Raw genomic sequence first — 12,979 nt, forward strand, 5'->3', positions numbered from 1 at the left:
GACATTCTATCAAGAACAGTATCAAGCTTCAATGGAAGCGCATAATCATCAACTATACAATAAATCTAAACTAAAATTAGTATTAGATGTGATAAAATATACAATAGAGATTAATAACTAAATACAGATATAAGTTCTATTTACAAAACGTCCAAGCGTAATTTAAAGAGAACTACTAATTATAGAATCATCTGCACTAAATCTAAAAGCTAATGATGCAAAGGGGTGATACTCGATTAAAACCACCGTAACACTCCAAAAGTGCATACAAAATTAGTTTGGTCATATTGATTTGACTTAAACAATTCTTTATCAGCTTTTATGTATGGAAATTCAATTATCCAAAATCAGCAAAATATATTCTATCAGCTTAAGAAAAAAAGAAACTTCAAAAAAAGATCAAACAATTCGTCTAATAACCTTCAAGAGCTTCAAAAAATACACTTCAAAATAAGAATCATCGGCAGAGAACATAAGAAAAATCTTCAAAATAAAATAACATACCTCTTCTAATTGTCCTTTTAATTGAGTAGCAGACTTTCCAATGAACTTTGTTGCTTCACGATCCCAAAGCAACAAAAAAATAAAGTCAGTGTCATCCATAACTCGCACTTGAAGTTTATACCTGAAATGCAAGTTGACTATATAAACTTAGAAGTTATATTTTATTAAATCAATTAGAATACTCATGATTAGACTTAAACCAATGAGAAGCAAAATGAGAAACGAATACTGTCAAAATTCACACGTACGTAATGAATATCTCAAATTCACGTGTACCTAATTAAAATCCAAATTTGTATATGCAAATAATATTAACAGATCGATTCAGAAAATATTAGCAGTACTCATTAAATTAAGAAATAGGAGGAAAGTGACCTGCACTGCATCTAGGCCATTTCAACTTCTTCACATCTTCTTGTACTTTAATTTTCCTGTCAAAATAACCCAATAGTGAGTATGATTATGAAAATAGCATACTCAAAAAACTGAAATTGAATCTGTTGAAAAATCTAAACGACAATGGAACATCTATTGAATGAAAATTTTCTAGCAGAATGTGCTGCTTCTGGCATGATAATAAACTTGCTGAGTGGATACCATCAGAAGAATAATAAACTTACCAGCATTCGCCTCAATAAGTTATAAAACTTCAAAAACATGAATTGTGATACAGTGGTGGAACTGCTTTATCTTTAATCAGAGGTCTCGAATTCGAGCTCTGAATATGAAAAAAAACACGTTGGGAACACCCCCTCGAATGGATCTCGTAGTGCGCAATTCAAATTTAATTGCAGCTCTACTGTGAGTACCGGATATTTTATATGACTAACATCATATCATCTAATAGTAATATGAAAACACGCAAAAGTCAATAGAATGTTTCGATAAGTGAGAATACCAAATCAAAGCTCTCTTAATGTTTGATTCCCAAATTATTTAGAATTTGATCGTCAGTTAATGGTTCTCTATCCACATCAAACGACATACATAATTCCTCTCCACTAAGAGGTAAACCAACATTTGTCTTAGTCGTTGTTCAATTGAGCATCACGTATAGCATGAGACATGATTGGGGAATTCCTTTCAAAATAAATCAAAGCAAGTTAGCAAATAGTTAACAGGTCAAAACAAAAGTACAATTGTTCAATAATAAAATAGATTGAGTCTACTCGCCTATGTGGTTGTCTATTAACATCATGGGAAAAGCAAAAAATAATACACAAGAGCTTCAAAACTATATATTCCTTTATAAAACTTGAGAGTAATCAATTTTGGATCTTGAAAATTGAAACGAGATATAAAAAAAGGTTAAATATATTAAACTAAGCCCAAGATAATTGTCTTGGATGAAACTCACCCGCACAATGATTCTTATTTGTATGTTATATTCTAAATTATGTAATTAAAAGTTTAAAACAAAGAATTTCAAAGTTTGAAGGAATGATTGTACTTCTAACTTTATCTTTAACTAGTCATTGACTTGAACTCGATTTCATAGTTACATAGCTAAATAGGCTAATGACATGATTTCGGGCTTCTAAACCAGACCAACTTTATCAGTCACATTCAAACATTTAGTCCAGGATCATCCTCATTACATCATGACTGTGTCTTCTTCACACCATGTGTCATATTGCAATTCATTCAACTGTTGACTCCAAATTTTACCCCATATAATAACATGTTTTTTGACTTACTTCTTACTAGTCGTATTTAAGTACAATCAAACATTACCATTATTTTAAATATTTTTTACAAAAAAGTATTATCACATAAATTACATTTCCGTAAATTCAAAAATAGCTAGACTATTTTGGGCTTTTTGTTTTTGTTTCTCAAATAAAAATAAGGGTATTTTACTTAAATCCCATAATAAAAAAGTTCAATTATAATTTATTCCGACTTTTTTGGTAACTATCCGAATTTCCTCTTTTTTTTTCCAGATTTCTGATACATATAAATGATGCTGATACATCGCGATTTGATACATAAGTCATTTTCATGATACATCGTTAGTTGATACAAATCAAACATTATAATATCAATAAAACTTATGAATCAACTTATAATACCTAATATATCATGAACACAACAAAAATAGCAGTAAAACTTGTGTTTTACTGATACATTTTGTGTTTGATTTGTATCAACTAGCGATGTATCATTAAAAAAACTTATGTATCAAATCGCGATGTATCAGTATTATTCCTATGTATCAGAAGAGGGATTTTTGAAATTTTTATAAATGATAGAGAATAATTAAAAATATAGGAATATAAGGTGTGTAATTTGATAATTTTTCCTAAAATAAGTGTGTCACCTTATCAAAAAAGGAAGCCACCGCCTTGTTCAACCGCCAAAGCTAATTATAAAAATCCAACAAAACAGTAGAAAAGCGTAACGTAAAAAATATCAAACAACAAATCATATTTCTACACGTCATTACCATATAACACGTGGTATCTTATTACTTGTCCTTCACCAAAATATACTGAAACCCCCGTCACTTTGAGTGTGTTTAGTATGAAGAATGTTTTTCAATTTTCTCATGTTTGGTTGGATTAAATGTTTTGGAAAATATTTTTTAAATTAACTTATTTTTTTCAAATTTGAGAAAAATAACTTCCTTCCAAATACTAAGAAAAATATTTTTCAAAACTCTCCTCCAACCTCAAAACCCCTACCACGACCTCCCCCCCCCCCCCCTCAAAAAAAACAAAAATATAAAATTTATTTTTAAAGAAAAAATTAATAGTTTATTTTTGAAAAATATTTCACATTTTGAAAATTTCATTTTTTTTACCCATCACTACCCCCATTTTTTTTTAAAACTTTACTTTTTTTAAAAAATATTTTAAAATTTAAAATTTTAATTTTTTTTACCCCACTCCTACTCCTCCTCCCTACCAGGCCCCACCCCCACCCTCACCAACCCCCACCCCACAAAAAAATTAAAAATTTATTTTCAAAAATATTTTAAATTTTAAAAAATTCATTTTTTTACCCACCCTCTACTCCGATCTCGTACCAGTCCTCCATCTCCACACGCACAAAAACAAATTAAAAATTATTTTAAATTTTTTTTTCAAATTTTAAAAATTTAATTTTTTTTACCCCCACCTCCACCCCACCCCTGCCCCACCTACCCCACCACCCCCCACAAAAAAATTAAAAAAATTGTTTTTGAAAAATATTTCAAATTTTGAATATTTTATTTTTTCACCTCACCCTTAACCCCGACCCCGTGCCAACACCCCAACCCCCTCCCACCTCATCTCCCAAAAAAAATTAAAAACATTACTTTTTAAAAAAATTAAATTATTTGAAAGTTAGGTCTGGAGTCGGGTGTATCGGATTTTGATTTAAAAGTCGAGATCGAATCTAAATTTGAAAGTTAAATCTTGGGTTGAAAGTCGAGTTGAGTTTCAAATCAAAGGTCGGGATCGGATTTCGAGTCAATTACTATGATTGATTTTTTCATGTCAGAAACTATTTTTCTAAACATATTTTCTATTCTCTGGCCAAAAATAAAAGATATTTTCTAAAAAATATTTTCATCAATTAACTAAATAATAGAAAATATTTTTCAAAAAAATATTTGTCATTCACCAATCAAAAATGAGAAAATAGGTTAAGAAACAATTTTTTTTTTCCAAGAAAACATTGTACGAAACACACCCGTTTTTCAGATTATTTTTAACTATTACAAAATCCATCTTTATCTCATAAAAAAGAGGCGATAAAGAAAAAAACCTAATCATTTTTATTCATACAGATAAATTTTCTATATACAGTGGGAAAATCGGAGAGAAATCTGAGTGTTTGATTAATTTTTTTTTTGTTGTTGAGAAGAATCGGAGAGAAATCGGAGTTTGTTTTTATCTCGATTTTTGTTAGATTTTTGATTGTTTTTTGGAATTGGTAAATTTGGAATCTGCATGAGCGAGACGGTGGGAGAAGAATTGTTGTTGTTGCTGTTGAGAGGAATTTGATTTTTTTGGCACAACATGTCTGCTGTAGTGTGCGGGAAGAGATCCAATTTTTTTGAAGATTTGCAGTCGTCGTCGCCGTCATCGCCGCCGATTCCGAAGAGGATCCGTTGTTCTCCGTCTTCTTTCTCTCCGCCGCGATCCTTCTCGACTCCGTCGGCGATCGATCATCTCATATCAGTGTTCCCTGATATGGACCAACAGGTTTCCTTTTTTAAAAAAATTAAGTAATTTAATGGTTATTTGTTTGGAATTTCTGTTTTTTTTTTGGAAGTTTGAGCTGTAAAAGTAATTACGATCGATCATCTCATATCGGTTTTCCCTGATATGGATAAACAAGTTTCTTTTTTGAAAATTGATCAATGAAGTAGTTTGTTAATTTTGGAGTGATTATCAGTTTGGAATTTTCTGATTGTTTGGAAGCTTGAGCTGTAAAAGAAATCATTTTGTTTATCTTTATTGTTGTACTGGACTGGAAATGCTGAAAAGCCATAGAAGGAAAAGATAGCTCATTTGAGAATTACAATGAATATTTCGAAGTTTTTAGGAGATACAAACTCATTTGGAACAGACAGGTTTCCTCGTTTGAAATCCCTTTATTGAGTGATTCAATAATTATCCTGCAATTCATTTAAGTTTCAGCATTTTGGCTTGGAAACCTTTTGCTGGAACATCCTTTGTTTTATTTTGTAGTATGAGACCTGAAAATGTTGACTGACAAAAGAGGGTTGATTGTATATATAGTTATTTTATTTGATTCAGCTTTTGATTTGGAGGGCAATAGTTTTCTAGTGAAATTTGAAAGTTTCAAGGTTATTAAGTAATTCACAGTGCAATTCATGTGTACGAACAAGTTTTTTTTCCAGTGTCAAAATTTTAAGTAATTAGAGAGCAACTCGTTTGGAGTTTCAGCTTGTTTTGGAATTTTGACCTTAAATATCCTTTCTTTACAATGGAATGCATCTCTAGGTTAAATTCTAGCCTTTTTAGGGTAAAGAAAGTCTTGATCAAGAAAAGCAGTAGGAAATTATGCCATATAATTGGATATCTAGATCACGGAATTGTGGGCAGGAACTAAAGCTAGCTTCTACAAATCAACTCTATCAAAACTTAAAACCAAGAACCTCAGATTATTTTTTAAAAAAACAGAACGACAAAGTAAGATCCATCAATGATATTACTAGATGAAAACCATAGACAACATGCCATTTCTCGAACAATCGGAATTGATAGAAATCCTCTTAGAATAAAACAACGATCGTGAATTTCAAATTCAAGTATCAATATTAGTAGAAAAAATTGAAGAATTTTTTTGAAATAGCGAGGAAGCATCAATTGAAGAAAAAGTAACAGCTCTAGTAGGAAACAAATGAAATGTGTTTATTTAATTATTTATACCTGCACTCTATAAGGTAACAATGCTTTGGATTAGGTTAAGTCAACATACAAATTATAAATGACACCTATCAAGAATAACCCGGAAAACGCGCACCAGATGTTCTAGATGTTATATATTTGGAGAGCAAGCGGAGACAATCAATCGCCTCTCTCTACGCTGCAAATGGGCAGATAAATTGTGGAAAATATTCATCAAAATGAGGGGAATTGGATAGGTAATGCCAGACAGTACACTGGCTGTTTTAGTCAATTGGGATAGTGAGGGTAGATTATCCCATTAGAAAGAGATGGGGTATTGTCCCAACGTGCATTTGGAGAATATGGGAAGGAAAAAATCAGAGATGTTTTGAAGATAAAGGATGCTCTATCCCTAAGTTGTAGATGAATTGTCTTTACTCAAAAAAAAAAAATTACTCAAAAAAGTTGTAGATGAATTTTCTAGTCCTTTATTTTTTGATGTAAACAAGTATATATATAGAGGCAAAAGATATTTTTGATGTTTTAGATTACAATTGGATAGATGAGGATATTGGATCCCACTTGAAACTCCTAAAACTTTTGGTTTGACCACACAACTTGAACATTCAACTTTATATATAAAACTTCACCATTCTAAAAACAATGATGACTACAAGTCTCGTATGAAAATTGTCAAATAACCAAGGAAATTTCATTTGAAAGAGTTTTATGTTGACCTAAGTTGCTCGAACTCGGGTGCGGGTATCCTTGGGTACAAATCTAAAGGTTGGATTCATGATTCATCATCACATAAATTTTAGGATTCAGGGTATGAATCCGAGTGCGGATACAGGCGCTTGCATACAACTACAACAACACCACGATACCCAGTGTAATTCCCGCAAATGGAGTTAAAGGAGGGTGGAGTGTACGCAAGCTTACCCCTACTTGTTAGAGAAGTTGTTTCTGATAGATGCTCGACTCAAGTAAAACATATAAAAAAACAAGTATGTAAAGTATATATCTCGATTAATTAAAGCTATTGAACTAAAACTAACAAATTTATATGAATTAAATTTATTAGTTTTAGTTCAATAGTTTTAATTAATCGAGATATATACTTTACATACTTGTTTTTTATATGTTTTGCTTGAGTTGCGCGTCTATCAGAAATGAATAAAATGTCTCTCTTCCTTCACAAGGTAGAGGTAACATTGCCTAAACACCACTCTCCTCGTACCCCACTTGTGGGATTACACTAGATACGTTGTTGTGTAATCCCACAAGTGGGGTACGGGGAGAGTCGTGTTTAGGCAACTTTACCTCTAAGGAAGAGAGACATTTTATTCATAAGATATCTCGTATAATAGCAAACATTCTTCACACTTTAAATAGCTATATATATGACATAAACACAACAATCAAATCAAATATCCAATCAATCTATACTTCTCGGTTATAGATGTAGTCAAAGCACCAAAGGTAGTTTGACCGAATCTCGTGTGGATCCACAATTACGCCCCTACCCGTGTCATGTCGACTCGGGTGCAACAAGGATTTTGAAAAGTACCAGCAACATAGTGTTTTGACAATATGAACAATTAGGTGGTAAAGTTATTAGTGCAAGGGTTGTAATCTCCTTAATTATTAGTTTATGCCGTTATTTTCCTAAGACCAAACCATAAAAGGACAGCTTTCATGAAAACATTCAACATCTGATTCTAACCAAAAAAATGGAAAGGGAATTAAGGAAAAGGGAGAGCGAATTTTCTACAATAGTAGTGAAGGTAGTTGTCTTCTCATTATCTGATCTATTTGTCTTGTGCAAGTATATGTGTAAAAACTTGTACTTGTACCCTGTTAGAGCATTGCATGATAGAAGTCGCTCTATCAGGTTCATTAAATCTTTTGTTAAGTGTTCTAGAATTGATGAAATCCTGTAAGAAATTGCCCACCCACCAACTCGAGTTTCAAATACACATTGTAGGATTAATAAATAACAAAAAGGGACATCTTTGCAAACACCAATGACAGATCATTAGTTTTGTGAAGGTCGTTGCTTCCTCAAAGAGAGAAAAAAGGCTTTTTCTCTTGGAACGTAATAAGGTTTTGGATTATCTGAAAATATTCTGAAAGAATTCTTAACCCCCACCCCCCCACCCCCAAAAAAAAGGAACTCCTAAAAGAATTAAAGAGGGGCACGTTTTCCAGCTTATTCTTGATAGGTGCCATTTATAATTTGTAGTTGACTTTTAACCTAATCCAAAGCCTTGTTACCTTATAGAGTGCAAGTATAAATTATTAAAGAAACACATTTAATTTGTTTCCTACTAGAGTTGTTACTTTTTCTTCAATTGATGCCTCCTCGCTATTTCAGAATCTTTCTTCAATTTTTCCTACTAATATTTATACTTGAATTTGAAATTGACGATCGTTAATTATTCTAAGAGGATTTCTATCAATTCCGATTGATCGAGAAATGGTATGCTGACTAATGGTTTTCATCTAGTGATATTATTGATGGATCTAACTTTGTGGTTCTGTTTTAAAAAAAATAATCTATGAGTTTGTTGGTTTTAGGTTTTCATAGCATTGATTTGTAGAAGCTAGTTTTAGTTCCAGGTCACATTTCTGTGATCTAGATATCCAGTTCTATGGCATAATTATCTATAGCTTTTCCTGATCAGACTTTCTTTATCCTAAAAAGGGGAGAATTTAACCTAGAGATGCATTTTTGTAGTTGCTTGAGAGAGCACTGGATGAATGCGATGATCTGGATTCTGCCATCAAAAGACTAAATGAGCTTCGTTTGGGGTCTGCTGAGAATCTGGGGGGCCTCACAGGAAGATCTGATGCTACCCAGGACACCGGCACTCCGATCTCAACTCAAGGTAAACATCGGTATTTAGTTTGATTCTTATTGATTGGTGCCGATGTTAATTTTTTCCCTCTTTGAATCTTTTTTGACTGAAACTTAGGGAATGAGTTCAAGTAGGTTCTGTTGTGACATCCTTTGTTTGTGTGCAATAATCTCGTGCTATATAAAATTATTGCAAAACAAGATAATTGTGCAATTGAGATTTTTCTTTTCTTTTTGTTTTTTTTCTTGAGGTAAGTGATTATGTTTATAAAGACATGTCAATTTTTTTGAATTTGTAGTTTGTATGAATTGTAATTTGCTTTCTCTAGATGTTTGTTAAGTAGTATACGCTATTCAGTGAATTTATGTGATGTTTCCATTGATCAGTCTAATACCCTGTTCCTTGCTTGTCCAATCTGATGTGTGTGTGTTTTTTCACATGGTTGAAAATGTATGTCAGTATCCTGTCAGATCACTTCTCGTGCTACTTTTGTGTATCACAATTCTATGCCGAGTTTTTATCTCGTGCAGGTTTAACAACTGCTTACCATTTTTACTAGAAGTGCCACGTAGCCAGTGTTTTCTGCACCCTCTAATTGGGGAATTTAGTCAGTTGTGGTCAACATTTTCTGACTTAGTTACTCGATTCTGTTTCACAAATTTAGTACTTCGACAGTTGCTTATGGTAAATTTCTGCACTACTTTATTACTTACCAACTTTGATGCATATTTATTGAATTTAAGGCGTTAATTCTTTACTCTTGGTTGTGGTGGAGAAGTGGTTGCATAGAAATGCAAAGAAGATAATGAGTAGTTATTTAACAAAATTCTTTTTTTTTGCTTGTGTTTGACTTGTCAAATGTTGATATGGCAATCAGAGCCCCTTGAAGCCCAACATGGTTGTTCATTAATTAATACGAGTTTGTTGTCATGAGTAAGAGAAATGTCTTGTTGATTTCCAAATTGCCTTACTCTATGACTCCGACACCGGACTGAAATGTGTTTTTTCTCCGGACACTTGTTTTCTTAATTGAGTGAGCTGAGGCCATAGATGTCCCACTACTTATTTTGTGCTGTGAGACCCTGTTGAGAAAGATGGGGGACCTGAAAAGTTCTGGAGTTAACCCCCTGCTACAATGAAGTAAAACTGCTACCGGTGTTGCTTGCTTTATTATATGTAACATGCTTACTGAAATGATGAATGATGTCCCCCTGAGCTCACTTTCTGTTGATACTTTTACCATTGTTTTTTAGGTGTATCAGTACATTTATGGGATGTTTTTGAAGTTCACTAGCACAGGGTCTGTTTATACTGGTAGTCCCCTTACACATTTTGGTGCAGGTAATGGTGGGCCCACACCATGCTCATCTGCAGCAAAAGAACTGCACATGATGGAGCGTACAGAATGGGTGGAGCTATTTGTTAGAGAGATGATTAGTGCCTCAAATATAGATGATGCTAAAGCCCGTGCTTCGCAAGCTCTTGAGGTCTTTGAGAAGTCCATTTGTGCCCATGCAACAGAGGCAACAGCTCGAGATTTCCAGCAGGTAGTTCAGAATTGTATAACTTTATCTTGTCTGTGAACACTTTGCCGTCTATTTTTTTCTTTGTTTTTCTATTTTTATTGTCATACCATTGATGGCTGGGTTCAACTGGTGTAATCTGTTGTTTTTATTTTCATTCGTCTCTCACTTGATATGGGCATGGGATACAGTTATTTTTGGAGGTCCTCAATAGCATGTAGATGTTGAGAAGCAACATCAATTGTTGCATAAAAATATGGAAAGCAGACGCACAATGAGATTCAAGTAGGGTTTTACGCCGAATGTAAAGCAAACATCAATTGATGTTTAGATGGTTCTGTTACCTTTCTAAAAAAAAAAGTTTAGATGGTTTAGGAATTAGTGTTTGATTGTCTGGCTATTAGTATAGATTAATAGTGTTCTTTCCTTATGGCCACTCTTCTCCCCTCCCGTCACCCCAACAAGCAAGCACCAAATATCAGTGTTTGTGAGGATTGGGTCTGGAGATGCACTGTTATTCCAGGCTAATGATCTTATTTTGGTTGGCACCCGTACCTCATTCTATTTAAATTTTGTGGGCTTAAAAAATGGTACTCTCACTTTCTTAGTGCTTGCTTTTGACATCAACACACTTGCCATTTCCGGAAAAAAAGTGTCATTTCATATCTCTACATTTATAGTTATGCTTCCTCAAGGTGAAATATCTATTTATTTGTTGTTGTGTAATTATTCAGGAACATATAATGCTCAAGCAGCAGGTAGAAACTCTTCTACAAGAGAATGCTAATTTGAAGCGAGCATTTGCTACTCAACATGAGCGTCTGAAGGAGTTTGAGGATAGAGGGATTGAGGTGAATCAGCTGAAGCAGATGGTGGCTCAGTATCAGGAGCAGCTGAGAACGCTGGAGGTCAGATTACCCTCTTCAAATTTATTACATGCTTTATACTATCTGGGAACAAAGATAAAAATTAGAGAAGAGATATGAGGACTAAAATCTGGTTGTCAAGCATGCTTCTTTCTATAGAAATAGGTAAAATGAACATCCCTCTTAGTATTTTCATTAAGGCGATTCAAAAATATGAACAGGTAAATACACCATGATGCCAAAGGGATTCACCACCTACTAATATATATAAAAAATAATTTGAACCTTGTATGTATAGTGTAATTTTCCACCGGAAGGGGGTTCAAACCTTCCCCCTACCTGTCTCCCCTCCTGATCCCTGTCTTCGCAACATAGAAACTTTGTTGTTAAAGAGATAGTTGTACTCACATAAGTATGTAGATGCATGCATATAAATGTTGGAAGTGTGAAAGTCTTCAGTTCCCCCATGCCACTTCTCATGTATGACAAAGTGATTGCCCTTTCTGTGTGATCAGGTCAATAACTATGCGCTGACAATGCATCTCAAGCAGGCGCAACAAGGCAACTCTATCCCTGGGCGTTTCCATCCTGACGTCTTTTAATGTGTATTATGTCCTTATTAATGGATAGGATAGCAATAGTCATGTCCTACCATAGCTATAAGCAGCACATAATTCTGGGGAGGATATTAATGCCAGAATCTGTGTTTGCTTGGTTGAAGCCACCTGGTGCTGTTATAAGCCAAAGGGTAGCTATAGTATCAAGTAAGTTATAGACATGGTTATACTTACTTTTCTGTTGGTACTTCAAATTAGACTATGAGCTTATACTTTTCTGGTCTTTTATTTATGATAAGAAACTATTTGACTTGTAATTGCCGTGTTGTTTGGATTATGTTTTAATTCGATATATTCGGTTCTGTTGCAACAACAACAATATATCCGGTGTAATTCTACAATCGGAATATTTGGCTCTGTTGCATAGGTTAGGTAGTTGAAATGACCTCCCAGCTCACCCACACCTTTTTTTTCTAAGTTTCTCCTTGTAGTTGTCCTCTGCGGAACACATCAACATTCTCTTCCCTTAAATTTGTCAGCAAGTTTTATTTAAGCATCCGAACTATGATATGTTTTAGTTGAGCAATTAAATACATGATTAGTGTTCCTGTTTTACGTTTGGTCTCAAGCGTCTATTAGGTAGATAAGTTAATTATATAAAATATGCTACTTTCTTTAATTATAAACATTAGCTTCAATTTGGATAAGCATGGGGTTTTACAATTTGTGAAGGCTAATGCATATATTTAGAGGAGCCGACATATTTATGTGATTATCTATGTAAAGTGTTTAAGAACACACATTTTTTAAAACCAAAATTGTGTAATAAGGACACTTTATATTACGATTTTAGGTGTTCAAAATAAACAAATTGTGATTTGAGTGTTCGAATAAACCTTAGTGACAAGTCTTAAAGAGACTGTCGATGTATTTCTAACTTCATATAAATTCGTACATTTATAACAAATTATCTTTGATTAGATGTTCTGCTTTAACCAAGTATAAGTACATTGTGTCCTTCAAAATTGTGCTTTATTTTTTAAAATTTAGTACTTTGTTGAAATGTGGACCCAATTAATTAATTATAATAGCAGGCGGTTTAGATCTCTTTATCGTGTGGAGGTGTTACAAGATTTGAGATTCACATTAACACCAACTCAAAACTCTTTTTTTTTTTAAACTATCATCATTGTAGTTTTGACTAGTACCTTTTCTAGGTTATTTTATCATAATCCATATGTTAGTAAAGAATAGTTAGGTACAGAGGAAAATGTTCCTCAGAAAATATTTTATTATTATTTTTATGTTTGGTTGGACAAATTT

The 12,979-nt window shown here is 33.3% G+C and overlaps 1 protein-coding gene across 1 annotated transcript; it reads left to right on the plus strand.

Annotated features, from left to right (window-relative positions):
- The first annotated feature begins 4,213 nt into the window (after positions 1-4,213).
- LOC129891405 (uncharacterized) lies at positions 4,214-11,973 on the plus strand. Its single transcript, XM_055966755.1, has 5 exons — positions 4,214-4,697; positions 8,590-8,740; positions 10,052-10,257; positions 10,968-11,141; positions 11,615-11,973. The coding sequence occupies exons 1-5, from the start codon at positions 4,512-4,514 to the stop codon at positions 11,699-11,701; spliced, it is 804 nt and encodes a 267-aa protein (XP_055822730.1). The 5' UTR covers positions 4,214-4,511; the 3' UTR covers positions 11,702-11,973.
- Positions 11,974-12,979: the final 1,006 nt, after the last annotated feature.

Source organism: Solanum dulcamara, chromosome 6 (genome assembly GCF_947179165.1).
Source record: "Solanum dulcamara chromosome 6, daSolDulc1.2, whole genome shotgun sequence".
In the NCBI taxonomy this organism is placed as follows: Eukaryota; Viridiplantae; Streptophyta; class Magnoliopsida; order Solanales; family Solanaceae; genus Solanum; species Solanum dulcamara.